General features: G+C 53.8%; 12 protein-coding genes across 12 annotated transcripts; 7 read left to right on the top strand and 5 right to left on the bottom strand.

Moving 5' to 3' along the window:
• Positions 1–296: 296 nt before the first annotated feature.
• On the bottom strand, positions 297–3296 carry K489DRAFT_379948 (uncharacterized protein). The gene is made up of 7 exons (XM_033604773.1): positions 2885–3296; positions 2413–2694; positions 2222–2308; positions 2080–2151; positions 1693–1916; positions 1240–1630; positions 297–1188 (listed from the first exon to the last, which is right to left on the bottom strand). Exons 1-7 carry the CDS (start codon positions 2980–2982, stop codon positions 468–470), a joined length of 1875 nt encoding a protein of 624 aa, XP_033459622.1. The 5' UTR covers positions 2983–3296; the 3' UTR covers positions 297–467.
• Positions 3061–3872, top strand: K489DRAFT_211461 (uncharacterized protein). Its single transcript, XM_033599654.1, has 2 exons — positions 3061–3765; positions 3820–3872. Exon 1 carries the CDS (start codon positions 3197–3199, stop codon positions 3659–3661), a length of 465 nt encoding a protein of 154 aa, XP_033459621.1. The 5' UTR covers positions 3061–3196; the 3' UTR covers positions 3662–3765; positions 3820–3872.
• A 4525-nt stretch (positions 3873–8397) lies between these two features.
• On the top strand, positions 8398–10275 carry K489DRAFT_409731 (cytochrome P450; the record flags this gene model as incomplete). Its single annotated transcript, XM_033607625.1, has 4 exons — positions 8398–8418; positions 8516–9351; positions 9462–9967; positions 10076–10275. 4 exons carry the CDS (start codon positions 8398–8400, stop codon positions 10273–10275), a joined length of 1563 nt encoding a protein of 520 aa, XP_033459620.1.
• Positions 10276–10584: 309 nt separating this feature from the next.
• K489DRAFT_431272 (uncharacterized protein) lies at positions 10585–11966 on the bottom strand (the record flags this gene model as incomplete). The annotated part of the gene is made up of 3 exons (XM_033608442.1): positions 11901–11966; positions 11178–11839; positions 10585–11082 (listed from the first exon to the last, which is right to left on the bottom strand). Exons 2-3 carry the CDS (start codon positions 11496–11498, stop codon positions 10585–10587), a joined length of 819 nt encoding a protein of 272 aa, XP_033459619.1. The 5' UTR covers positions 11499–11839; positions 11901–11966.
• A 495-nt stretch (positions 11967–12461) lies between these two features.
• On the top strand, positions 12462–14474 carry K489DRAFT_301616 (DNA ligase/mRNA capping enzyme; the record flags this gene model as incomplete). The annotated part of the gene is made up of 1 exon (XM_033600434.1): positions 12462–14474. A coding segment is annotated over one exon (2013 nt), but the record flags the coding sequence as incomplete, so codon positions are not given.
• A 1357-nt stretch (positions 14475–15831) lies between these two features.
• K489DRAFT_409728 (uncharacterized protein) lies at positions 15832–16791 on the bottom strand (the record flags this gene model as incomplete). The annotated part of the gene is made up of 2 exons (XM_033607624.1): positions 15832–16384; positions 16448–16791. 2 exons carry the CDS (start codon positions 16789–16791, stop codon positions 15832–15834), a joined length of 897 nt encoding a protein of 298 aa, XP_033459617.1.
• A 1911-nt stretch (positions 16792–18702) lies between these two features.
• Positions 18703–20019, top strand: K489DRAFT_370233 (NAD(P)-binding protein; the record flags this gene model as incomplete). Its single annotated transcript, XM_033603111.1, has 2 exons — positions 18703–18893; positions 19014–20019. The coding sequence occupies 2 exons, from the start codon at positions 18703–18705 to the stop codon at positions 20017–20019; spliced, it is 1197 nt and encodes a 398-aa protein (XP_033459616.1).
• A 272-nt stretch (positions 20020–20291) lies between these two features.
• On the bottom strand, positions 20292–21485 carry K489DRAFT_431268 (DER1-domain-containing protein; the record flags this gene model as incomplete). The annotated part of the gene is made up of 3 exons (XM_033608441.1): positions 20292–20771; positions 21098–21380; positions 21442–21485. 3 exons carry the CDS (start codon positions 21483–21485, stop codon positions 20292–20294), a joined length of 807 nt encoding a protein of 268 aa, XP_033459615.1.
• A 334-nt stretch (positions 21486–21819) lies between these two features.
• K489DRAFT_356428 (ribosomal protein S3Ae) lies at positions 21820–22890 on the top strand (the record flags this gene model as incomplete). The annotated part of the gene is made up of 3 exons (XM_033602537.1): positions 21820–21941; positions 22025–22526; positions 22591–22890. The coding sequence occupies 3 exons, from the start codon at positions 21820–21822 to the stop codon at positions 22735–22737; spliced, it is 771 nt and encodes a 256-aa protein (XP_033459614.1). The 3' UTR covers positions 22738–22890.
• Positions 22891–23245: 355 nt separating this feature from the next.
• Positions 23246–24057, top strand: K489DRAFT_318799 (Ham1-like protein; the record flags this gene model as incomplete). The annotated part of the gene is made up of 5 exons (XM_033601349.1): positions 23246–23419; positions 23483–23556; positions 23634–23778; positions 23837–23873; positions 23930–24057. The coding sequence occupies 5 exons, from the start codon at positions 23246–23248 to the stop codon at positions 24055–24057; spliced, it is 558 nt and encodes a 185-aa protein (XP_033459613.1).
• On the bottom strand, positions 23930–24833 carry K489DRAFT_379941 (P-loop containing nucleoside triphosphate hydrolase protein). Its single transcript, XM_033604772.1, has one exon. The coding sequence runs from the start codon at positions 24710–24712 to the stop codon at positions 24104–24106; it is 609 nt and encodes a 202-aa protein (XP_033459612.1). The 5' UTR covers positions 24713–24833; the 3' UTR covers positions 23930–24103.
• Positions 24834–25022: 189 nt separating this feature from the next.
• On the top strand, positions 25023–26000 carry K489DRAFT_318940 (alpha/beta-hydrolase; the record flags this gene model as incomplete). The annotated part of the gene is made up of 2 exons (XM_033601362.1): positions 25023–25213; positions 25271–26000. The coding sequence occupies 2 exons, from the start codon at positions 25023–25025 to the stop codon at positions 25998–26000; spliced, it is 921 nt and encodes a 306-aa protein (XP_033459611.1).
• Positions 26001–26077: the final 77 nt, after the last annotated feature.

The following is a 26077-nucleotide window of genomic DNA, read 5'->3' as shown; positions in this document are numbered from 1 at the left end:
ACATCGACCATGCATTGTTGTGTTATCCCTGGGCCCACCAAGTGACAGTATATATACCACGGACGAACAATCGAGTATGCCCGTGAGTGCTGCGGTGGAAGATAAATCCATCAGAGGCCACTCGGGTTGAGGTTGGGGCAGACCGTAACCCTAAAATCCCCCCCGTCGGGAGTCTCCATCTCACTCTTCGACCATCCCAAGATGTCAATCGATCCGGCACGATACCGAGTCTTCGTCAGCCAGAGAAAAAAAAAACAGACGAAGCAATAAAGAGACAAAAAGAGAGAAGAGCCGGTAAACAGGAGGAAATCAATCTCAAATGAGCGAGGGGACAAATTCTCTTGATCTTCTTTCGTACTGTATATCTCTCACTATCATTTCCTCATAAAAAGTCCTTTCCAAACGTGTTTTTATCCCTCATATCCCGCGTAGAAAATCCCAACTCTCACATAATCATGATGTCCCCATCAGACAGGGTTGCTGACGCTGCCCGTCCGCGCGAGGGTATCCGCCTTCTCGACCGCCTCGCTGCGCGCGTACAGCGGCTCGAGGGTGGCGCTCTTGTTCTGCAGGACCCACCTCTTGAACCAGTAGGGCGCGGCCTGGGTGGTCTGGTATTTCATGAAGGTGCTCGTCTTGACGTCGAAGATGTAGTCGAGCTCCTCGAGGGTGCGCTGCTTGGTCTCGGGCACGAACAGGAAGATCATGAAGAAGGCGATGACGTTGAGGCCGGCGTAGAAGCCGAAGGCGCCGGTCGCGGTGAATTTCGCGAGGATGGCCGGGAAGGAGATGGACAGGACGGAGGCCCAGAAGAGGCAGGTCGCGACCGCCCAGCCCATCCCCACCTCGCGGTGGGACAGCGGGAAGACTTCGGCCGAGTAGGTGAACGGGACGGGTCCTTCGCCGGGGGAGTAGAAGGCGGCGAAGAGGTAGATGAAGAGCGCGACGAGGCCGAGTTGGGTGGTCGGGTTGGGGATCAGGAAGCAGAGACCGGCGGCGAGGAGGGTCCAGGCCATCTGGGGGAAGGTGAAGAGGAGGAGGGAGCGACGGCCGAAGGTGTCGATGGTGTAGATGGCGGGCCAGGCGAAGACGAAGTTGACGAGACCGAAGCCGAAGGAGGCGATCAGCGCGTTGCGGGCGGAGGCTCCCGCCTTGACGAAGACGGTGGACGAGTAGAAGGCGATGATGCTGCATGGCGTCAGTAGGTGAACGGTGCGGATCGGTCTCGGTGTGACTTACTTGATGCCGCACATTTGCTGCGCGATCATGACGGTGAAGCTGGCCAGGGTGGCGCGGCGAACACGCGGAATGGTGAAAAGCTGTGTGAAGCGGGTAACATAGTTGCTCTTGCCGACGATGGCCTTTTCAATCTCGAGTTGCTTGTGGATGTAGTAGAGGTCACGGGCGGCTTGAAGCTCGCTGAATCGCAGACGGAGGAGCGATTGGAAGGCCTTTCGGTAGAGACCCTTCTTCATGTACCAGCGAGGGCTCTCCGGGCAGAAGTAGATTCCGATGGCGAGCGGCACGGCAGGAATGAAGGCGGACCCGATTTGCAGACGCCAGGCGATGGCGCCCACTTGGTAGACGGCGAGGTTGGCGCAGAAGCCGAGGAAAATGCCGAAAGCGGTCCCTAATGAGTAGATTCGTCTTAGATTCGTTTTCCATCCGACAATCGGGTGGAGCAAAACTTACACATCTGCCAGGTCATGACCAAAGCACCTCGGATTCGTGCAGGCGAGTTCTCAGCGGCGAAGATCGGGACGGAAGAGCCCTTGAGACCCATACCGATACCCATGAGAAGACGAGTGATGAAAAGCTGAACCCAGGTCTGCGAGACAGCGCCACCGATGGGTGTGAGGATACAGATGATGGCGGAGAGGAAGATGGTACCACGGCGACCGAGGTAGTAGTTGCAACTGTGAGCGAGGTGGCATGTTAGAACGCGTGATTCTCCAGGGATTTTCCGGTCGTGAGTCGTTTTGCTTTCTCATCCCTCTCTTTTCATGTTGTCGCAACCGACGACCTTCTCAATTTCTGTTTTGCCTTTTGGTGAAAGCAGGCGGAAGGGACGAGACTTACGGATCGGCAAGCCAGCATCCAAGGAAAGCACTACCCAGATATGGACCAGCATTCACGACACCGACCAGCCAACTGTATCGAGAATCAGCACCGAGCAACCAATCATCTCGTTGAGTCTGTCATTCGAGAGAGAGCCACTTACCTGTCGCGCACCTGGTTGGGAGAGTCGTAGTTCTCACCCTCGCCAATGCCGAATTCAGTAGGGAAGCTCAGGTTGGCACCGTTCGATCTGCATGAGAAAGGCCTATGTCAGCGGCATTGCCCGTTGCGTCGTGTTTTGTCCATCTTTCGCTCTCCTCCCAGCGATAGTGCTCTCGATGAGTGAAGACCTACCCAGTCTGATCCCAACCCTGCACCGCCGCACCGATCGAACAGATGATGATTGTCCAGTATAACGCCATCGGGTGACTCCATCGGTGAGTGACCTCCCGCCGGAGGAGGTTCTTTTCGTGCTCATCGAGCTGCTCGAGGGATTCAAAGCCCGCAGGGTCCTGAGCGACGAGGGCTCCCTTTTGCAAGATGGTGGTCTTGTCCTCGATGCCCTTGTCGCGGGCGAAAGCCTCGACTTCGGCGAGGAGCTGGTCGCGGGGAATACCCTCGAGAGGATTGCTGACCCTGTGAGAATAGCGCAAAAAGAGCTAATTAGTAAAAACGTCCTACATTGTCCAGACTTGAGACATGAATTTCAACGCGCGTGAGATTTCTTTTTTTCTTTGGCGCCGAAGTTCTCTGGTAAGAAATGTAGAGACGCTGTTTCGTGCGAATCCAATGCAGTGATGGTTGAGTTGAGACGATGCAAACTTACCTGGCAGCCAGGGTCGTCTTCTCGGGGTGGTGCTCCGCATGTTCAGCGGAAACGGTCGGCGAGATATCGGCCGCGGTGTGGTTCTTTTCGTCCGCCATGATGTAGGCTATCTCTCAAGATTGTCACGCGCGCGGCGACAATTGAGCGGTGTCTAGGTGAGCGGAAACGAAGCAAGAAGCCCAATTGATGTTCCGAAGGGATCAATGGGATGCCAATAGATGTCTGTGAGCGCAAAGAGGAAGGGAGGCAGACGGAGTGGAAGGAGGGGAACAGGATGCGCAAGACGGCCATTATATAGGTTCCATCGCAATCATGGGTATGGATGGAAGGATGGATGTATGCAGACACACACATGTGCGCGCGCGCACCTACATCGCTTCCTTCGTGTCCATCTCATCCCCGGCAGAAGATGTGCTGAAGGACAGGCGGGAGACATGGAAGCTGGAGATACTGTCCTGGAGCTTAGTGTGGATGCCGAAGCGACAGACAGACACACACACCAACACACACACACACACACACACCCGAACACACCAACCTGGATCGGGGAGAGGAAAGGAATTATTAGGCGGTAGAAAGGCGCATGCGCCGCAATGGGAAAGCTTTCTCTCACACATCCATCCTCATCCTCCATCCCCACAAACCGCCTATTCTGCCCTCCTCCAGGGCTGGCGGTGGGTTGGCAGGGATGAGGCCGCCGCCGACGACGCCGCCGACGCCATCCCTCCTCCTCCTCCTCGACCACCGCCAACATCAATGCCATCACTGTATGCTTGATAATTTCAGTGATTGCGTGGAATAATGAGAAGAAGAGGTGTGGTGAGTAGGACAGGCGTGTGTTGGTGGAGGGTGAGTGAGTGAGTGAGTGAGAGAGAGAGTGTGTGTGTGTGCGCATGTGAAAGCTCACGCGCCGCCCACATGCTGACTGCTTCTAGCTAGCTCAGGCAGGTATCTACAGTACTAGCTACTGGAGGGGGATGAAGAGAGAGAGAGAGAGAGAGATAGTGAGTGCAAACCTCACCCTCACCGGTGCAGCCGTATGGAACGGGCAAAGGCAATAAATTGATGCGAGTTTGCGGTCGGAGAGGGAGAAGGCAGCTAGAAGCCACACTAGGATCTGCACCATTGACTCCCAAGGGTGCTTACGACTGGCGACCGAAGTAAAAATACGCCTCGTGTCTGATAAGAGTCTAAGAGGAGAGAGAGAGAGATAGTGCAAGGTACCTAGGGATAGCTTTGGACTGACCCGAACCATACTCAAGCAGCAGCAACAGTGATAGTCGGTACGGTAGGAGCAGCAAAGCCGAACAATCCGATCGCGACCCGGCTAGACCTTTCCAGTCCGTTGAATCTCGAACACAAGATGCCCGGGATCATGAGGAAGTGGTCCCAACGCCGATGTGCAACACAACAATCCCAATCGCACGAAATAGTATGGCTCATAGCATCATCATCGAAACAACATCGCCAAGCGGGAGCGAGATGCTGTCGCAAGCGATAGGGAGAGGGAAAAAAAAACGTGAGAATGGTCAATTTAGTGCCCGCCATTCGGACCAAACATTTCTTACGGCGCAGGGCAGGGCCCAATGTGGGGACCCCGCCCTAGCAGCCTGCCCAGGTGTCTAGTAAAAGGCACGTGCAAAGTAAAGAAAAGCACAGGGACCCGTGGACAGTGGTGGCAATGGCGGCGGCGGCGGCGGCGGCGGCGTTCGTTCGCGGCGTTGTTTGTTGGGTAAAGACACCAGTGAAGGGAGTAACCGCCGCCGCCGCCGACGACGATGACAGGCAATGGCTCATCCACACGGTAGCATGCCCAGGTGTATACCAACGGCCTCTGTTGCTTATTTAGTGAACACAAGACACCGATTAGGCGGTTTCTGATTCCCTCATCGTGATGAAGCAGACTCGACGTCTCATCCGCCAAGACGGGACAAGACGTCGTATCCGTGGCCGGGAACTTGACTTTCTCTTATCGTTGCTCGCCAAGCCGGGGTGTGAATTATCATCACGGCGTAGGAAGAAGAACGGTCGCATCCAATTCACCGTCCTCCTCATCGGACACAGCATCATGTTGCTCCAAGTTCCGCGATTGGCTCAGATGGGCAGGGAATGCACACGTTGAGAACACACAGGAATTTCTGTCGTGAGACACCCATCATTGATCGGAGGCCAGATGGTGAGAAACGAGAAACAGACCACACGCGTGAGGAAATCCAGACAGGCTGCGAAGAATGGTGTGCACATGGGCTCGGGGATCGGACGCTATTCCACTAGAGTGAGATGCGTCGCACGCCATCGCCATGCGCCACGGGCCTTCGTTCTTCACTCGCGCCTCACTCTGTCCTCGCACTTTTCCCCTAGGAAACAGTAAAGTACGGTACAGTACAACAACAGCCGAGCACATATGTGGATGGGACCATCCATTGCCGGTTGTCTTTCGAGGTCTCCACGGGCTCTGTAGCAGTATCGGAAATTCTCGCGCAATGGGGGGACAGTAATCATGACGCTCGCAGATGGGGGCGGTCTATTCACGTGCTCCCATGCTCCCATGCCTTGTCACCGCTTCTGATCTACAAAGAGGAAGAGAGAGAAAACCAGAGTCCTCGTTGGAGGACACGTGAAGATCGCGATCTCTGTGACTCACGGTGGCGGGCACGCGACCACCGGAGCAGGGATGGCTTCGGCAGGGGAAGCAAAGCGAATGGAAAAAAAAAGCTCACCAAGCCGGCCACAAGAACGAAAGAAGAAATAGACAGGAAGGAAAAGCAAAAAGCAATTTCATGCCCAGCGCAGATTGGCGATGCGATCGTCGGGTGCACACTGTGCTGTAAGATGTGTGATGAGTGACTGCGGCCGGTCTCGTCTCATCTGCTCACCGGTCTTGTCTCTCTTGGCACAAAACCATTCGCCGTCTCTGTCGTGGTCGTCGTGGTCGTCGGAATGATTTTAGTGTCGTCGCTCGGCTCCACGGTAGGCCAAGAGAGAGCGCCTCATTTCGATTATTACTGCGGTATGACGACGACGAGGACGATGATCTGTGCGGGTGGCTACAGGACTCATGTGGTGAAATGTACAGTATGCATGTAGAAACGGGGCGCCCGATCGGACGACAGGAAAGATTGCTGCGACACACGCGCAATTGTGGGGCGAGTGGGTGCGAGTGTGTGCTGCCGCTGGTGGCGGGGAAATATTATCCGGGGATGGAGATTGCTCCACCAACCCCAGCAGGGCAGTATCAAGATCTGTATTCTGCGGCGACGGCTCGAAGAATTGGCTGCTACATTCCTCCGGAGAGTCAGCCAGCATCTTGCTTCGATTGGGACTTCACTCACGTCTCATCGCCTGATAATCTCCACCCGTCACTCCTCCGCAACAGGTCCGAACGACCTGTGTTATGCTCCCTCGTGAAGGATCGTACTGAGGAGGATGACTACGTATGAGGATAAACGCCCTTAGCGACGCCATGGTGGAATGCCACATGTAACACGCCACAACCCACCGCCACCCGCGGATTAGCATCGTACTGTAATGCTACGTTCCCTCATCAAACACGCAGGTAGGGCTTTGAGACTGCTGCGCGGTTCACGTTGCAAAAGGCGATGGGATTGACAGCACGGGTTGGGGATGGAAAAAAGTCCGAGCTAAGCCGAACGGACAGGACGAAGAAGGCGAACGGAAGAAGACTTTCCTCTCCCATCGACTCGTGCCCAGGACTTGATCTTGGCGTTCCCGGCCAATCCCTGCGTTGTATGCGACAAAGTAGAACTTCCTGCGGCGATCGCGTATCAATCCCTCCGTCACGAGACGAGGCGATTGAGGACAGACGGGAAAGCCATCATCCCGCCGCGCCAGGTTCGGTAAGCTTTTCTTTTCGTCGTCGGTGAAGGACCAAAGAGCAATGATGAGCGCGAGGGGAGCAGCATTGATCCACGTGACAGCCATTCCGGCATAAATCCGGGAAGTGAAGAGCAGAGAGGGAGGTTCCTCCGCCCAGCTCACACCAACACCGCATACAGTACCTTCCAACAGGGCCACTGCGGCGTGCGATCTCGAGGTTGTCATGCTCCCCATTCCCCAAGAAATCACCCATGAGCTAGCTAGCTAGCCACCCGGCCAGGCGGCCCAGCTAAGAATGAGGCGAAGAGCAAAGAAAAAGCTTCCATTTCAGTTCCACCATCATCTCACAAGGCAAGATCAAGCGGCTCCAGGCCCGGGTTTCCTGCCGCAAAGGGTTGGCTTGGCTTCTCCTCCCCGTGTGTCCTGTCGGGATGGAGCAACGAAGAAGGAAAAAAAGTCAATTCCGTGGTCCTCGTGTACGCCTCTAGCTTTCTCCCAGGCCGCATCTTTTTCATTAGTGGAATCCCCAACCAACCAAACAAGAAGATTCGTAGATGAGGCTCCGCATCCTGGGATGGGAGGTGCATGGACAATCGAATAGAGTTTCCGTTAGATCTCTGGGACGCGTCTTGGGATCAATGCAGGGTTAGCCTTTTCCTCTCTTCCCATGCCAATAGGGGACGATGTTTGATGGCTAGGTAGGTGATGCGGAGGAGGCAATAGTCCAGATCTAGACCTCCGGCGCTCTCCATCATCATCATCATTATGAGCCACCCTGCTGTACGGTACATATACACCTAGTAGGACCATCAAAGCGACCTGTTCCTGGATGGGCACGTTGTGATCGCGTGGCCCCCCTCGTGGACTTGGGGAAACGTGCGGCGGCCGTGGAGAGAGATGCACAACAGCCGAGGGAACTTCTTTGGGGCTGTCCCTCTCCCGCTCTTCTCTTCTGTGGAGGGAAGTCTTTGTCGAGAAAGGGTCTGGACGGAGGGGCAGTCCGAGTACACTTGTTCCTACTTTGGTATTAATCGCAGCCTTTCTACCAATATGCAATAGGCGGTCTTCATTTTATTCGCTATGTCTGTATCAGCAACTACTCGCTGATGTACAGTACATGTCTAGAATTCCTTCTTCCGACATTTTTCTGTCGAGTCGTGCCGCCAGTCGCACTTCCGTCTCTCGTGTGATTAGGGTTGGTCATATGTAACTTGCCAATTATCTTTCTGCAGGATTTGATGGCGTCTGTATCATTACAGCCAGCTCATCATCGCATACCTAGGTAAGCGAGAGGCGACGACGATCGTCTCTTCAAATACTTTGTATTCATGTCCAGGTTGAGCCGAGCAGTAACCACGATCGTCCGAGCAAGATTGAACCAATGACGAGCCTCGAATTTGGACTCGTCTATTCAGCTTTGAAAGGACAGCCCTGGAGGACTGCAGCTAAAAATACACTGGGACGTTTCATCTTCGGATAGCTATAAGAACCACCGCCGAGATAGCGAAAAGGACTCGACAGATACATCGTAACGAAGAAGAATCGATCCGATGACATTTCCTTATACATATGCGACCGCCATTGGGCTGGTCGTACTGCTCGTCTTTACCCGATTATTCAGTGCTTCGCGCACAAGGTCCGTCTCGAACCAAGATGGAACCAAGTCCGTGCCGGCAATGCCGTACTGGCTACCGATTGTGAGTGATACCGTGAAGAGCGAGGAAGAGAAACGCACATACGCGAAACGTAGAAATCGGCGACAAGAAACAACAACACTAATAATCTGTCCCCAAGATCGGTCATGTCCCGAACCTCGTCCTCAATTCCGACGGTTTCTTCAAATCCCTCCGAGACAAAATCACCGAAGGCATCGTCGCCCTGAATCTCGGGGGCACTCGACACAATGTCATCTTCACACCCGCCCTCACTGCTGCCCTCTACAGTCCCAAAGTCAGCCCACACGTCGACGGCGATGCCGTTTCCCAGAAGCTCATGGTCAGCGTCTTTGGCTACCCGGCGTCGCAGCGAAAAGCCTACGATGCCGCCATCCATGACATTCTCGCCTGTTACAAGCATCTCACCTCGGAGCCGCACCTGGGTAAGATGGCCGCCAGCATCAGCCGCGACATTCGCGCGAACATCACCGACCTCGTCACCTTCAACCCCAGCCTCGTCGACCAAATGCCCTGGGAGCGGGTCGCCCGAGCCGAACTCGTCACCACCGCCCTCGGCGAGACCGTCGTCGAAGCCGACTTTTTCACCCTGATCCGCGACTTTTGCGCCAACACGGCCATCCCCACCCTCTTCGGCACCGACCTCCTGTCGAACGCCCCGGACCTGATCGAAAACATGTGGACGTACGATCGCGGGTTCTTCCTCCTCTCCACCGGTCTCTCCCGCTTCGTGCCGATCCCGGGTCTCGCGCGCGCACACATCGCCCGATGGAGGTGTCTCCTCGAGTTCGAGGCCTTCCACACCGCGCTGGACAAGCATTCCCGCGGCGAGGATCCGGGCTCGAAATGGTCGAATCTGCAGGATGTCGGGAGTTTGATCCAGGCGAGAGTGCCCGTGTATCAGAAACACAAGCTCAGCATGCGCGCCCGGGCGGCGTGTGAAAACGCCCTGTTCTGGTAAGTTCCTTGATCTTCCGTCATCCCCGCGCGGCACAGATTACACCCACGCATACGCAAAAGTTGCAAACCATGAAACGTTCCTGACGGTTTCTTCTCCCTGAAAACAGGGGTTCCAACGCCAACTCCAACCCTCTCGTCTACTGGATGCTCCAACACATCTACAGCGACCCCGCCCTCCTGGCGACCATCCGCGCCGAGATCGCGCCCCATCTCGACATTGAAGAATCTGCCTCCTCGGGCCTACCCATCTCCGAACCCCGCCGGCTCGCCCGTCTGGACCGCGACGGCCTCTGCTCCTCCTGCCCGGTCCTGAAGAGCGTCTACATCGAATGTCTCCGCCTGGACACGGCCAGCTGGTCGCTGAAAGTCGTGCAAAACGACGTCGTCCTGCGCGCGAGGAACGCCGATGGTGGCGAGAATGTCGATGGCAGCAGCAGCAGCGGTGGCGGTTATGTGCTCAAAAAGGGAGACTATGTCCACGCCGCCCACGACCTACACAACACCGACCCCCGCTATTTCCCGGACCCCCTGACCTGGAAAGCGGAGCGCCACGTGAAATTCGACGAAGGCGGAAACCCGAAAAGTGCGGATCTGGGCAGCATTCGACCCTATGGTACGTGACATCCTCCCCCTCATCTTTCCTCTCTCCCCCTTTCCCCCCCACAAAATCCACACTGCTTTTCCTCCAGCGACCCACATTTAACTCCTTCTCATCACACAGGCGGCGGATCGAGCATGTGCAAAGGCCGACAACTCGCCCTCCAGGAGATCCTCCTCTTCGCCGCAGCCATCATCGCCATGTGGGACATTTCCCCGGCCAAAGGCGCGCCCTGGAGGATGCCCGCGAAACGCCGCGCCACCGGGGTTTACAGCCCCGCGGGGCCTGATGTCCGAGTTTGGATCCGTCCGAGGACGTCATGAGGGGAGTTTCGGGGCGGTGGATAGGAGGAGGAGGAGGAGGGATGAACGGAAGAGACCGGGGAGTGGAGTGAGAATGCGGAAGTGGGCAGGATGAAATGCGACAGAGTGTATTTCCTTTCCCTCTCTCTCCGCGTGAGCGAAGAGAAACCACCCTCAGAGGAGCTCAAATAGAAAAAGACATCGACAAAAGGGGGAAAACCCGCGCAAGCAGAGCAGAGGAAGACCGCCAATCCATTCAAAATTCCCGGGGAACGTCGCTCCCTTCCTCCCTCCCACCTTTCCCCTCTCCCCGCGCCTGTCAAACCGTCTTCAGAAATCCGAATCATCCCCGTCCCCCTCCTCTAAGATTGTCTGCGCAATCAACCCATTCTTCCCCTTCCTCCCTCCTCCTCCTTTCCCATAACCTCCACTACCGCCGCTCCCACCGCTCCCCGTAGGACTCAAGTATCCACCCGAAGACGACCAGGCGGCCAACGCCTCGTCGTTCGCGGGGAGAGGCGAGATCGTCCCCGCCGTACTCGCGGCGAGGCTGGCCTGCTGGCGGCTGCGGCGGCTGAGGCGGTATTCGGATATGGTGCGGTTGGGTTCGGAGTCGTTGGCGCTGCCGTTGACGGCGCTTTTGGTAGAGAAGGAGGAGGGGATCTTTTGTGTTGCGTTTTGCGCTCTCCGCTTGAGGTCGGGACTGCTGGAGAGCGAGTCTTGGTCGTCGAGGCGCAGCGCGTGCCGCAGCCAGGAGAACAAGAGCCGGATTATCAGGCCGCCCAGGAGGCCTAGGATTGCGGCGACGGTGAGGTAGATGAAGAAATCCTGCGTGAATGATTGTTAGACTTTGCGAGTGGCGGCAGCGGCCAAGTTCAGACTTTGCCTCCACTCCCCTCTGCGAATCAGGAAGGGCAACTCACCTCGTAGATCACCACGATTCTCACGGGAATCATCGCCAGCGCGAGGCCGAACCGTCCGATGTAGAGGAATGGCTTTAAAGCAAACCCGATGGGGCTGTATAACAGGCGCAGCGTCCAGAGCGTGGCGCTATACAGAAATTTCGCCGGGACGACCAAGATGTAGTAGCTCAGCCATCCAAGTCCGATGATGGTGTCGCGCAGAGCGAGCCGGCTTTGTCCTTCATCGGTATTGTTCGCGGCGAACGCTCCGGCCGCATCGGCGATGTCTGCGGCGGCGCGGAGGGCTGTGGCCGGAGTGGTGGGCTCGCTTGATAAGGCCATGATACCGATGCTTGTGCAGCGACTGTGGCGAGATATACTAGTTCTTGATATACGAGTCGAATTGAGTCCAGAGATTGGTGGCTCGTTGAAGATCCTCCCCGCGGTCTAGAGAGGGTAGGTGCCCCTTTTGTGACGAGCAATCGAGTGCACACCGGCACGAGCGCGTGGAAATAGCTTTACGGCTTCTCAATGGCGTCGTGTGTGGTGAGAGATGCTCTTCCCGCAAGAAGAATGCTTTAGAGGAATTCAATGTTCCGAATACGCTGCGTTCGTCGCTGTCATGTTTGTCGACAAACGACAGAATGTGACGGAGGGAGTCTTGCTTTCAGAAGCTGCGGAATCTTATCACATTGTAAGCCCGGATGAACAAAGTACTGTAGGCTCAAGACGAGGTTAACATACCTGGTTGCAGTATGTTATTATGAAGAGTTGAACATGCTCATTGCGGCCGGTATTCCCAGCTTGTGCTGTACAGGATCTTGTGCAATTCAATGCAATGCGAGATGACGTGCACAAGACTTAATGGTCAGCAAGGTCCAAGCCCTAATAGTGCCTCATACCGCGGCATCTGGAATTTGTGCACGCACGTGAAAGATGAGTCAGCAATCACACTGGACCCCACCATACAATCGCGCATAAATGGCGTATAATAATAATGAGTTCTCACGCGACGACGCGCCATTTTCGTTCTCGCGCTAACTTCCCACGCGACCAACTCTATCTTTCATACATCATCACTCGCATTCCAGACGTACACGATCGACACTGCATAGCAACCACTTCGGCTCCAGTCACGATTGACCACAATCCTAGAACAGAAGAAGACATATATAGACCAATAGACATCTACCACATTCTTCGAATATCACATGCCATACTGTCCGAGCAATCGTCCCCTGCGCAATCAAACATCACATGTGCCCCACCATCGATAATGTTGAACATACACGGTATTGTAAAACTATGCCGTTCTCCTTCGCCGACATCTGCACGCTCTTTGCGCGTCTAGAGTGTATCGAGCAGCATGATCCTCCGCTCCTCCCAGGTCCCAAAAAGTCTCAGGCTCACGAGACAACAGCAGCATGGTTCCGTTCTCACCGTCGGGCGATTCGCAATCTCAGTACTTCAAGTGCGACGGCTTTACTCTCTGCACTTTTGCCAGAATGGCGAACAGATCGAGTGTACAACTTGCAAAGCATTCGTCTGGCGCGTCGAGTCGCGCGCGCTCTGAGACTAGGCTCGGATCGGCTGAGGATGCTAGAGGCGTATAGGGTTCCAGGGAGAGGTGATCTCGGAGAGTGTCTAGAGCGTACAATGCACGCCGGAGGGCCTTCGGCGAGACCAGGCGTGGAGTTGGAGGAAGTTGATTCATTTCTGCAGCAGCTGGCCGGGCAGTCCGTGTTTTCAGATCCTTCAGTCCCACGTTCATCGTCCTTAGAAGATGATGGCTTGGTAGAGCTGCTATGGAGGTTGCAGCCCCTTGAGGCAAAGTGGTTCGTGCGAATTATTCTAAAAGACTTGAAGACAATCTCGATCGATGAGGACGCGATATTCCAGGGTTTCCATTTTTTACTTCGAGACCTGCTCAACTTTCAGCGAAACCTTGGAGCTGCAGTCAATCTGCTGAAAACCGAATTTCGAGAATATCCAGAATGTCCTGATCCGGCTTCGGCGAGGTTATTTCGAAGAAGTGCAGCGGAAAAGCTGGCGCCTGTCGTCGGAATCAAGGTTAGCAGACCGAACTTCGTCAAGGCCCGCGGGATTGATCACTGCCTGTCAATTATTGGCTCGAAGAAGTGGGTAGCGGAACGAACATATGACGGCGAATACTGCGAGGTGCACATTGACCTCCAGAATTACACTCGAGCAGAACCAACGTCTTGTATTAAGATATTCTCAAAAAGTGGCAAGGACTCCACGGCCGACAGGATTGGACTACATCAAACTATCATGGATACGCTCAGTATTGGAAAGCCAAACTGTTATTTCAAGCGTCGCGCAATCATCCTGGGAGAGATGGTAGTGTTCTCGGATTCTCAAAATTGCATTCTACCATTCGAGAGGATTCGCAATCATGTCAGCCGCTCGGGCCGATACATTGGCAATCAGGCCGACTCGCCACCATCGCAGGATGATCGTCTGGCTATCGTTCTTTTTGACTTACTACTCTTGGACGACGAAGTTGTGATGAAACGGCCAGTCGATGAGCGACGCAGACGGCTTCGAGAAGTATGTCGTGCAATACCTGGCAGGGCTCTACGCGCAGAGTGGACGATCATTGATTTCAATGAGAGCGAAAAAGCTAAACGCCGTCTAATTGAGCAATTTGCCATGTCTATCACACGGCGCCACGAAGGTCTCGTATTGAAGCCTTGCGACGGACCTTATATTACTTTATCGGCGCATCACCACCATGGCTACATTAAGCTCAAGAAGGATTTGATGGGCATGGGCGACGAGGCAGATTTTGCTGTCATTGGAGCTTCATATAATGCTCAACTAGCAGCTGCAAGTCCCGTCAAGGATCTCACATACACCACATTCCACCTTGGCTGTCTCGTGAATAAGAGCGACGTGAGACGATTCCAGGCCCGCCCGAAGTATCAACGCATGGGTTCGATCAGCTGCGACGGGCATTGCGTTCCGCAGGACGTCCTCGAAACGTGCAATACACTCGGTCGATTCTCCGCAGCACCTTTCAACCTCGACGATCCTGAGCGCAGCTTCGATCTGACCTCACCCCATACGAACCCGGTGATGGATGTAGTCTTCAGCACACCGTTCATCTTCGAAGTCGTCGGCTCTAAATTCGCCAAACCGCCCGGGAGCAATTTCTTCATGCTGATATTCCCACGCGTGACCAAATTGCATCGGGATCGCACCATACTCGATTGCCCGTCATTCCAAGAACTGCAAGAGCAAGCGGAGACTTCATGCGCTGTGCCTGAAGCGGAGTCACAAGAGACCCGCGAGTGGGTGACCAAGCTTGAGCGTCGCTGCAAACGCAAAGTCGAGCGCATGGAGACCTGTTCGCCGCGATCTCCGGCTGCTAGAACGCCGGAGAAAGTGGTGCGCTCGAGTCCTCGAATACATGTCGATGTGTCGGTGGCGGTGCAGGATGTCGCTTTGGGAACGGTCACACCACGTGGATCGTCGCCCGCTATCGCTGTGCCGTCACCATGCTCATCTCCAGTTTCTGAGAGTTTACGAGGCAACGAAAACGCCAGCAGGAAAAGGATACGAGTCACCATCGATCCTCAAGCAAAGGACTGTGCCCCTCCTCCTGCCGCAATACCTGCGTCCCCTGCTCCCATCCTGCTCGAACTCTCACCGAACATCCTCTCATCTCCCACAATACCACACCCAAAGCCACCACCCAACCCTCCTCCCCCAACCACTCCCGCCAACCTATGCGACCCATCAACCTGCCTCCTCTCCACAAGCACAATCTACCTCGCCCCCTGCATTTCTACGATGCCCTATATAACCCAAAATCTGCTCCCCCTACATTCCAGCCTCACCATCATCACCTCCCTGAGCCACTGGTCCCGACAAAGCTTCTCCCATCCACCGTTCACCTCCACCGTCTCCGAAAGCCAAGCATTCCCCGGAAAAAAGAAACTCATCCTCGTCGAACGCCATCGACGGGATGTTGTGACTTCCATCGTGGAGATGTTGGAGGGTCTGGAAAAGGGCCAATTCAGGGAGAGGGTGGAAGTCTGGGATTGGAGGGTTGCGGAAGTCGTCGCGAGACATGGTGGTGGAGGCAGCAGCGGCAGGGGAGGAGAGGTCATGGGGCACTTTTTGGGGGCGTTGGGGTGGGATTCGCATCGTGAGAGGGCGAGGTTTGTTTGGAGATGATGTTGAGATTTCTTGAGGGTTGCAAAATTTAATGTATAATGGGAACAAGGATGGATGATATGCTCAGTCAATAGGGGGTAATTTCGACGAGCCGGTTTGGAATCACTAGGCTTGTGGTGGGTCAGAATCTGCGCTCGTAGGGAAGCTAAGATTCGGTTTCGAGATTGGTCAGATTCCTGCCCCTGGGAGTGCGTTCAGGAGGGAGGAAATTCGGCAGGATTTCACGATTGTCCCTCCTCGCTTCTCCAGCCGACGTGCTCTCTTCATCATAACATTCGGTGTCTGTTTGTTTTCGTATGGTAGGTATATTTACATCTTGCCCGCATGCAGTATGAAGCTCACATGGCGTTCTCGTAGCGAATCGTCTCGTTTATTAAGGGCAACAATCCTCCCTCGCTGACTGGACCTGACAGGAGGTGTCGCGTTCCCGCCGGACCAAATCAGAAAATGCGCGTATTTTGTTTCCACGACATCATGAGAACGCGCCCGTCCGGCTGGGACTACCCCGAGGACTTGCTCTCCCCTTCTCATACAACCACTTATTGTTCAAACCCACCGTCGCCTTCCCACTCTTCGTCGGCGTCGCCAGATTGCCCACGGCGTCGAATTCACTCACGCTCAAAGGCGAACTGCGCGCGGAGGTGTAGCTCAATTTCCTCCTCTCGCTGCCCAGCGGCGATCCAAAGGGTGAGACTGCGCGGAGAGAAGAGTCTAGCGCAACGCCGCGGCCGCTGAGCGGTGAGTCGCTGGGCTCGCCACGCAGGCTGGAGGTCGGCGTCGCGGAACGCGAGAAGCGTGGTGGTGTGACGTACTGTTGCTCTTCGAGGGGAGTGGCGCTACGCGACATTGGAGGGAGGCCGAGCAGTTTTCGTTGCGAGGGAGTGAGGGGTATGTCCTCGCAGGGATCCGGGTGGCGGAGGAGTGGAGCCAGGGCGAAGCCGATGTTGATTGTGAAGAGGAGGGAAAGAGCCAGGACGGCGTAGGTGAAGTATGGGTCAATGGCGGATGTGAGAGTGAGTGGAAGGCTAGGAGGAAGGAGATGTCAGTCTGATGCGTCTGGCTGGTTGCGGGAGACAGCGATCTCTTACTTTCGGCGTGTGAAGTTCAGAAAGACAAAGGATGCGATGATGCATGCAGCATTGATGCCGATCGCTTTGATATTACTGTTGTCGAAGTTGGTCGCGTTGCGCCGCCTGATAACCTCGTCCATGCGTGGATGTAGCCATCTTCCCGATTCCTTCTGTTGTGATTGTGGAGTGCGGAATGTTTGCGGAGATGATGACCTTTGCGGCGTCACGCTGAGATGCGATCGTTTCTGTTGCGGAGTCGTGGTGTTTGGGTTCGTCTTCGCTGCCACAGCGCTGGGCTTGTTGGCGGTGGTGGAAACAAGGCTGGCCGCTTGGGTGATGGGTGCTAGAGCAGTGGACGACATGTTGTGTGTTTGTTGTCGCTTCGATCGAGATGATGTTGTTCTCTCTGGGCACGATTGCTGTACAGCTGTAATGATTAGTATGTTAGTAGAAATTTCACAGACGAAGCGACCGTGTGTTCACGACATCGATGGCAATGAAGAGGATACGAGATCTTCTGAAGTGATGTTTGTGTTGCTATGTGGATGTTGACATTTGGGGTGGCTTGCTACGGAGTACCGCGATCGCGTCGGAGCCATGCCCGCCGAAGGGCAGTCAGCTAAGCGCTGTTCGGCATGTCGTCGAGGTGCTTTCTTGGAACCCTAACAACTTTGTTCACCTGCACCTGCACGGGCACCGACATCGTGCCGCAGAGAGCCCACGAGACTGGAGCCTCCTCAATGCCTAAGTTTATCTCGATTACTTCGTTGCGACGATGTTGATCGCCTCGAATTAGAGATTGATTCGTGTCAGACCCGATCAACGATTCATATTTGGAAGTCCAAAATGCGCTGCGGTGGCATGAGGATCTACAGTAACCATTGGTATGGGAATGCGGCAGACTGTCAGCAACGCTTCGCGCTACAAGCTGTCCGCACTGTCTGAGGTATAATCGCCATGACAAATATAGATCCACCAAGAAGTATAACGCCGAGAGGCAAATGTATAGAAAACTCTGTCGCATTTGTAACTATTGTGTATCACTTATAAGTAGTGAGCGTCTCTTAGACGGCAACAATGCGCCGAGGAGAGGCGAGAGCGAATTATCCTCGTCCCTTGCGTCGCAGTGCGACACCATCGCGATCGCCACTTCATGCATGAATGAAGCCTCAAGCGATGGGGCCGGACACAACTCCAGACATGCCACACAGCACATGGTGGCGAATCATTCAATCACTTTATGACATCCTAGTTCCAATAAATCTTCAAAACAAAACATCGATCGATGAGTGGAGCTATCGATGAGAGTGGGTTTATACAACACCAATTCATCTCCCAAAAGCTCCAGGATAATGTGTGTAGACGTCGATTGTCTGGGATTGGGCACAGTATCACCGGGAGACATGGTTGTTCGATCGCCTGAGCTAGTGCTATTGTCTCCCGCACACTCGAGGACGGAGCAGACTCCTGCTTTAGATTGACTGCGTATAAACGTTCACAAATGGAAAGATGAAGCCGAAGACTCTAAAACGGCGTCAGAGGATGCACGCAGTACCAGTGTCCTTGTAGGAGTGGCAATAGGCACGAGGAGCAGCTAGTGATGTAGGACAAAATGGGAAACATATAATCGTACTGTACTTGCAATTATGCCAACCGGAAAACAAATCTTCCATCGTGCTGATTTGATTCCGTCGTGATCCGGAACGAGCTCCGCCGGAAACGCCAGCTTCACTATTTTCCCTTCCTTATCGGTGCTAAAGCTGCACGCACTGGCCCGGATTTTCAATCTTTGCATGTGAGACAGAACGCCACCGAAGTCGTCTGTTCGGGAGACGTCACCTCGAGAATAAGTAGTCGGCTACTGTCGTTGCGGCATTGAAATTCGAAGAGCGACACGTCAAAGCCACAAGCGAGCGAAACACGCAATCGCGCGCCAGTTCGCCCGTGCGCTTCGGAAAGTCGCGATTCCCACCATCACCGACGTCAACGTCATCAAACCTCGGATAAAGCCCCGATACAGTCCTTCAAATTTCTGTGATATAAAAATCCAAGCCTGGTGCCTAGTTTCAGGAGACTCTACGTCGGAACCAGAGGGTTCCGCTTGTTCCTCCGGCCAAGCCACGTCCTTATTAGAGGATAGAGTGTGCGCTCCCGCTCCCATTCTCCAAGCACCAGTTGACAAGTCGTGGCCGAGGGCGCATAGATCAAGACTTTGACGAAACCATACAATTGGGCCAGAGAGTCAAGGAGAGAAAAATAACAGAATCCCAAGAATGGAGCCTGCCGTCCAGACCGCCGGTCTTGAATCCATCTCAATCAATACGATCCGGGCGTCCAATGCGCAGTGCAGCTTTTTCGACGGCCTGGTCGTCGTCTTCATCGGCGGGACGGACGGCATCGGGCGGGAAACAGCGTTGGAGGTCTTCAAGCGGACGACGAGACCGAGAGCATATATTGTAGGGAGGTGAGTTTGTCTTCTGTTTACTTGCAAGGTCATAATACTCTTATCTGGCTGATAAAAGGACATGAGCACAGCACAACGGAAAGTTGAGAAGTGACTAATGGAATACTTTGATTTCAACAGGAATGCCGCAAAGGGCGCTTCACTCGTCGCCGAGCTCCACGACATCAACGGTGGTGGTCGAGCGACTTTCATTCAAAAGGACATAAGTCTAATTTCCAGTGTTGATGAGCTCTGCGCCGACCTCGCTCGGCGCGAGCCCAAGATCAACTGCGTCATTCTCACTCCTGGATACATGACGCTCAAAGGCAGGGACGAGACCAGCGAGGGCATCGACAAGCGCATGGCGGTCAACTACTACTCACGCATGCGGATAATTCTAAATTTAATGCCATGTCTAGACCGAGCGGTAGAGGCAGGGGAACTATCCCGCGTCATCACCGTGTTGGCTGCGGGATCCGAAAACGACATCATCCACACGGACGACCTGGACCTGAAGCACCACTTCAACCTGAACGAGTGTCTCGCGCACTGCGTCATCATGTCCGACTTCATGGTCGAAGAGCTCGCGCAGAAATTCCCCAACACATCCTTCAGCCACTCCTTCCCGGGCTCCGTCAAATCCGGCATCACGAACCAACTGACATCCGCCGCACGACTCGCGGCCAAGGTGCTCTTCGCGACCGCAAACTCCTGGCTCTTGGACTCGCGGGAGTCCGGCGAGCGACATTTCTTCCAGATGACAAGCGAATGCTACAAATCCTGCAATCGCCAGATCGGGATCGCCGTGCCCAGGGGAATGACCTTCGCGCGCGGGATGAACGGTGTGCTGGGCAGCGGCGGCTATCTCCTCGATTGGGACTGCAAACCTGCGGGCGAGCATGAGACCATTGCGAAATATCGCGCGCAGGGCCTCGGGCCGAAAACTTGGCAGCACACGGCGGAGATTTTCGAACAGGCGCTGCAGAGAAGCCGGCGAGATGCGAAACGTCCGGCGGGAGAGGAGGCGGATGGCAATGGTATTCGAGCAGTGCCGAATCCAGTCGGTTGGAGATCAGCGGAACCGCAGACGGAAGATCTACAACAATCGAGGAATCCGCCCGGCTGGCGTGCAGGGTCGTTTCGCTGAGCTTTCAGCCAAGGCTGTAGAGTATGAGAAGATGCTTGCTGATACGATTGCAGAAAATGAGACACATAATTTTCACCGATGCCAAGGAGTGTAAAAAGTCGAGTAGGATTGGAGTCATCTTGACTATTGACTTTGCTGTCTAAACTCAGTGACCTGAGTCTGTGATCTTCACTTCATAAATCATTAAAGGACATCAACGTCGTAAAAGCATGCGACAGCTTCTCTGGGACCGGTGGTATTAGCCACACCGGACTCGGCGCGTTCGTGCAACATCAATCTCCTCCAAGACGTCGCCCTGCTCCTCGAGAGTTCCAGGCACTCCCGCTGGTCCAACCACCAGCTCGGCCAGCTTCCGCTTGAGCAACTGGTGCTGAACCCGGGCCACCAGACCGGGCACCAAATGCGGTGCCGTAAGCACGTGTCTGACCGGTACCCGCCGGAGCTGCAAACAGTCTTTGCAAGAATTGTGGCACCCGGATCAATCGAGGGCCACCGCCAAATTCAGGCCAGATTTTGTCGAAGAACTCATAGGCGTGTGCAGAGACGATTCCCATCGACTGAATTAGAGCCAGATAGGGTGAAGCTGTGACGAAAGTAATCACTAGCGAAGCGAATGGGACATACTTCGCTGGCATTTGAATGATGATGAACGAGACCTGTGCGTTGGGGTTTTCCATCGAGGCGGTGTACATCAACGCCATGCTCAGGGGGCTGAGCAACAACATGCCATTAAGGTACCACCCTCCTGTCAACTACTCGTGCGTTAGCAAATGAATTCCATCACTTGAAAGATGGTCGCGATAGATTTTGCGGGTTTGAAGCGCAATGTAGGACCCAACAACCACTACTAGCCACAATTTCAAGACTAGAAAGTTTTCTCAATTACGAAGCCCACCATGCTCACACTCCAACAACGTTCTTTAGGATTTGCGAATGACGAACGTTGCCACAGTGCAAGGGGTAATCTTCCTCGTTTCCAGGAACCGTGACAGCTAAGATGAACTGGCCGGGCAGATATAACGAGGGACAATGACGGCAGGAGAACTTGTTTCAGTAGACGTCTGGGACGGTGACTTACCAAGACGATAACGGCGTTGAAGAGTAGGTAGAATGCGTATGCGCCAGGTGAACTGAGCCGCGCATTGCTAGTCTCGAGTTGGCTGCTATACTGCCAAAAGATGAATGGGTCCATGATCAAGCCCCATTTGGGACCAGTGATGCAAAGCCCTGTTGCAAGGCGCCATATTTGAGGCAACTGGCTGATGGTGAAGACTTTTCCTGACTCGAAAATCGTCCATCCTAGGTCATAGAGGCCTAACCATCCTGGCCACGAGAGCAATACTATAGCAGCTGTGATGGTTCTAATGATCAGCATCAGATGTGTGTCTTACGCGCAGCGCGATTCCATCGGGATCTGCATACCTCGATATTGGCGGCGCCGCGAAATATGCGTCTTGGAGCGACATATTGATGTCTTGACGCGCTCAATAATCAGTCACGCTGATGAGCAATTTCGACGGCGCTGGAGCGAATCCTAATAGAGATGTCGCAAGGAGGAAGGAATTGAAGAGGTCTCGAACATGACGAAGTGAAAGTCCTGACGGCTACGTAGCCGTTAGATCACGTGACAAGCTTGGACATGAACACTCCACCAGATTGTTGCGGGTAGGAAATGCCAAGAATTTCGCACCGACAAATCTTGTGAGCGACGCTAGCCATAGAAGCCCACACAATCACACACGATCACCAAACCGAGCACATCTCACAACACTTCATTTCTTTTCCACAACAGCCGCAAATATGGCCGTAGGAAAGAACAAGAGATTGTCCAAGGGCAAGAAGGGCCTGAAGAAGCGAGTAGACCCATTTGCTCGCAAGGACTGGTACTCGCTCAAGGCCCCGTCAACTTTCAACGTCCGAGAGTACGCGCACACCCAATCGCATTTGAAAATATAATCTCGACAGAGATTTGGGAAGGGATCCATTGGCTAACGTGGTATTACAGTGTCGGCAAGACGCTCGTCAACCGAACCACCGGTTTGAAGAACGCCAACGATGCTCTCAAGGGCCGCATTTTCGAGGTCTCGCTCGCCGACCTTCAGAAAGATGAGGACCACTCATTCCGCAAGGTCAAACTCCGCGTCGACGAGGTCCAAGGCAAGAACTGCCTGACCAACTTTCACGGTTTGGACTTCACCTCCGACAAGCTCCGATCGCTTGTGCGCAAGTGGCAATCCCTCATCGAGGCCAACGTTGTCGTCAAGACCACCGATGACTACCTCCTCCGACTTTTCTGCATCGCCTTCACCAAGCGACGACCCAACCAGATTCGCAAGACCACATACGCACGATCATCGCAAATCAAGGCTATCCGGAAGAAGATGATGGATATCATGACCCGCGAGGCTCAGAGCTGCACCCTCAGCCAGCTGACCACCAAGCTCATCCCGGAGGTCATCGGACGCGAGATTGAGAAGAGCACACAGGGCATCTACCCTCTCCAGAACGTATGTTGATATGGATAAATTTCGGAATGGGCAGCTACAGGATATACTAACACATTTTCGACAGGTCCACCTCCGCAAGGTCAAGCTCATCAAGGCACCCAAATTCGACCTTGGTAACCTTCTTTCGCTGCACGGCGAGTCGTCGACCGATGACTCAGGCCAGAAGGTTGAGAACCGGGAGTTCAAGGAGACTGTCTTGGAGAGCGTTTAGAGGGATGCGATCGGAGAGACGGTTTACGCTGTTTAAATGGGAATGGCTGGCTGGCTGCTTCTCTAGCATTTTGTCGGGCGAAGTCATGGTTATCATGGTGTCAACGTTAACGGGCGTTTTGAGCAGGTCATGGTAACACGGTTCTCTTTTGCTGCCGTGGACAGACGAATAAAAATATTTGAAAGTTCCTTTTTGGTATCGTGTATGTCGTTGCTGCCACCTGCGTCCCTTGTCGGTCTATGAGTGAACTATGACGTGGGAATCGATATCGAAAGGATCTCGTTCTCATTTCCTTATGCGTTTCGGAAATATTTCGACATCGATCTCATCGCTTGGGGTCAGCGATAGCCTTCTGCGTTCAATCACCCCAGGGTCCATCCTCGTCATAACCTCTACAAGGTCAATCGGATTCCTCTTTACTGTAGTTCCTCAACCAGCAATTCCTGACACACTGATCTAATCAACACCTGGGCAGTGCCAGATTCTCAAAGAGATACGACTCAACATCATGGCGCCCAAAGAACTTAATTTCATCACCGGCAACAAGAACAAATTGGCGGAAGTGCAGGCCATTCTTTCCGTCACGCCCGTGAAACTACAGAATCAAGCATTGGATCTCCCCGAACTACAAGGCACGATTGAGGAAATTTCAATCGACAAATGCAATCGTGCTGCTGAAGCGGTATGAGTTGTATTGGCGGTTTTCGAATGGGATCGTCAGGTCTGATTTTCTTGCTCCGTATAGGTTCAAGGGCCCGTGTTGGTCGAAGACACATGTCTCTGCTTCGACGCTTTCGGCGAGCTTCCAGGTCCCTATGTGTATGTTCACGATACGACGTGTAATTCCGAGTCGAGCATGACTTAATCAGAAGTACTGATATCGTTCCTCTCGACAGCAAATGGTTCTTGCAATCCCTCGGCGTCGAACAGTTCCACAAATTGCTCGCAGGCTTCGAAAACAAGGCTGCTCAAGCGGTCTGCACATTCGCCTACTCAGAGGGACCGGGTCATAAACCGATCATTTTCCAAGGTAGAACTAAAGTGAGCGACAACTCAAGTTTTATTGTGATGTTCTGTCCTCGCTAATTTATCTCACCAGGGTACCATCGTGCCTGCTCGTGGCCCGACAAATTTTGGTATGGAACTTCACTAGTAACATCAAACTGGCAGCGGACTGATCATATGTGCACAGGCTGGGATGCATGTTTCGAGTACGATGGGCAAACATACGCAGAAATGCCCAAAGAAGAGAAGAACAAGATTTCGCATCGCGGGAAGGCATTAGCCAAACTGGTCGAATGGCTTCAACAGGAAGTATAAAGACCAAAATTCATATCATGAGTGATTTCGTTATGCGACATGGCGATCAACCATGCAAAAACAAAGGATTGTCCTCATCCCTCGTTTCCTCTGCACCCGCAGCCTTCGCATCTCCCTCCTTCCCATTATCCTTCCTCCAATTCCGTATCCAGGTTTCGATCCTCTCGACATTCGCATCGATGTCCTCCGTGCTCTCACTTCTCAACTCGACCACAATCTCCTCGTCGTAGGCCTCCCGCGCCTCGTTGAGCAATACCTCCATGATTTCACAGTCCATGTTCTCCTCCAGCTTCTTTCCGCCGTAATTTCGCGCCTTCAGACGATCGTAGAGGATCTTGTTGTCGCATCGGATCACGCAGACGAGGTCGATTTGTTTCCTTGGGAAGAGGTCGCAGGCGTGCCAGTCGATGATCTGTCCACCTTCTTCTAGATCATTTTCTACGCAGTCTAGCAGTCGGTCTTCGTCGACGATTTGCAAATTGGGGTCATCTGGGTCGTCCGAGGCCTCCCCGATGTTGTGCTTCTTGACTACTTCATTGATGTCGAGGTGGTGGAGGCCGGTTTTGGCAGCAAGTTCTTGGCAGTGAGTGGTTTTGCCAACGCCGGGAGTGCCGGTAATGATGATGTTGGGATCTGTTCGCAGGACTGGAGCCATGATGATTGTTCTGATATTCACTCGGGAAATCGTATGTCGTGACACTCGCAAGGTTGTATCTCGCAAAACAGCCCGCGCACAGAATCGCGAAAACATGAATGACTTGGAAAATGGATTTGTGACCTGTGACGTAGATGGGGCTTCGAGGCAGGAATTTCTGAAGCTCGGAGAAGCTCCCTCCATCTACCATACCTAGGTATCTACACGAAAGTACCTGGGTATCAAAGCTCCAGGCATAGATTCACGAAGAATCAATCACCTGCATCGTATCATGATGCATGCGGCATTGCTGAGACGAGCGTCACCTTTGATGGGTTCGCCAGTCTGGCATACATTTGCTCGTCAGTCACGACGTGCGTTTTCGACGACGGAATTGAGCAATGGCATCAACATGGCCTACGATTTCTACGAGCCTGATGCGAAGAAGGCGATGACTGGTGGACCTATCGTCTTCATCCACGGCTTCTTTGGCTCCAAGCGAAACAACCGGAGCATGAGTAAGTATGCGCACCAAACGAGACACTCTTGAAGAACGTGTTGTAACTCATCGTTCAACAGAGTACTGGTCCGCGACTTAAATCGTCCCGTTTATGCCATCGACACACGGAACCACGGCGACTCTTCACATTCACCCGTGCATAACTACACTGCCCTCGCCGAGGACGTCGAGCTCTTCATCGCCGAGCACCGTCTCGAATCCGTCACCCTCATCGGACACTCCATGGGCGCCAAAATTGCTATGACGGTCGCGCTCCGCCAAGGCCAGCGCGAAAGCAAAATCGACGCAAAGACAATAGCCAATCTCATACCGGTGGATAACGCCCCCGTCGACGCGGCCCTACATGGTGGATTTGCGAAGTACATGCAGGGGATGCGGCGCATTGAGGAGAGCGCCGTCACGAGTCTCGACGCCGCGGACAAGATTTTACAGGAATATGAGGAGAGCCTGCCGGTTCGGCAGTTCCTCTTGACAAACCTCATCCGCGATACTGAAGACCCTGGGAATAAGCGGAAATGGCAGGTCCCGCTGAAGTATCTGCAGCCCGCACTCAACGGCATGGGCGATTTCCCATTTTCGGATCCGGATACTGTGCGATGGGAGGGACCGACTTTGTTTGTCCGGGGTACACAGAGTCCTTATGTGGCGGATGAGATGTTGCCGACGATTGGCAGATTCTTTCCAGGTTTCCGGATTGTAGATGTGGAGGCGGGTCATTGGGTGATTAGCGAAAAGCCGGAAGATTTCCGAGAAGGTCAGTCCCATTTGCTTATCGAACTGCTGTGCTGATGTCACGATCTGGTGGCGATTTCCCTGCAGAACATCTCTTCACATACTGACTTTACTCTAGCTGTTGTGGACTTTTT

This window comes from Dissoconium aciculare, assembly GCF_010015565.1.
Source record: "Dissoconium aciculare CBS 342.82 unplaced genomic scaffold K489scaffold_6, whole genome shotgun sequence".
NCBI lineage: Eukaryota > Fungi > Ascomycota > Dothideomycetes > Mycosphaerellales > Dissoconiaceae > Dissoconium > Dissoconium aciculare.
The sequence above is the reverse complement of the archived record's forward strand: the minus strand, read 5'-3'. Positions and strand labels throughout refer to the sequence as shown.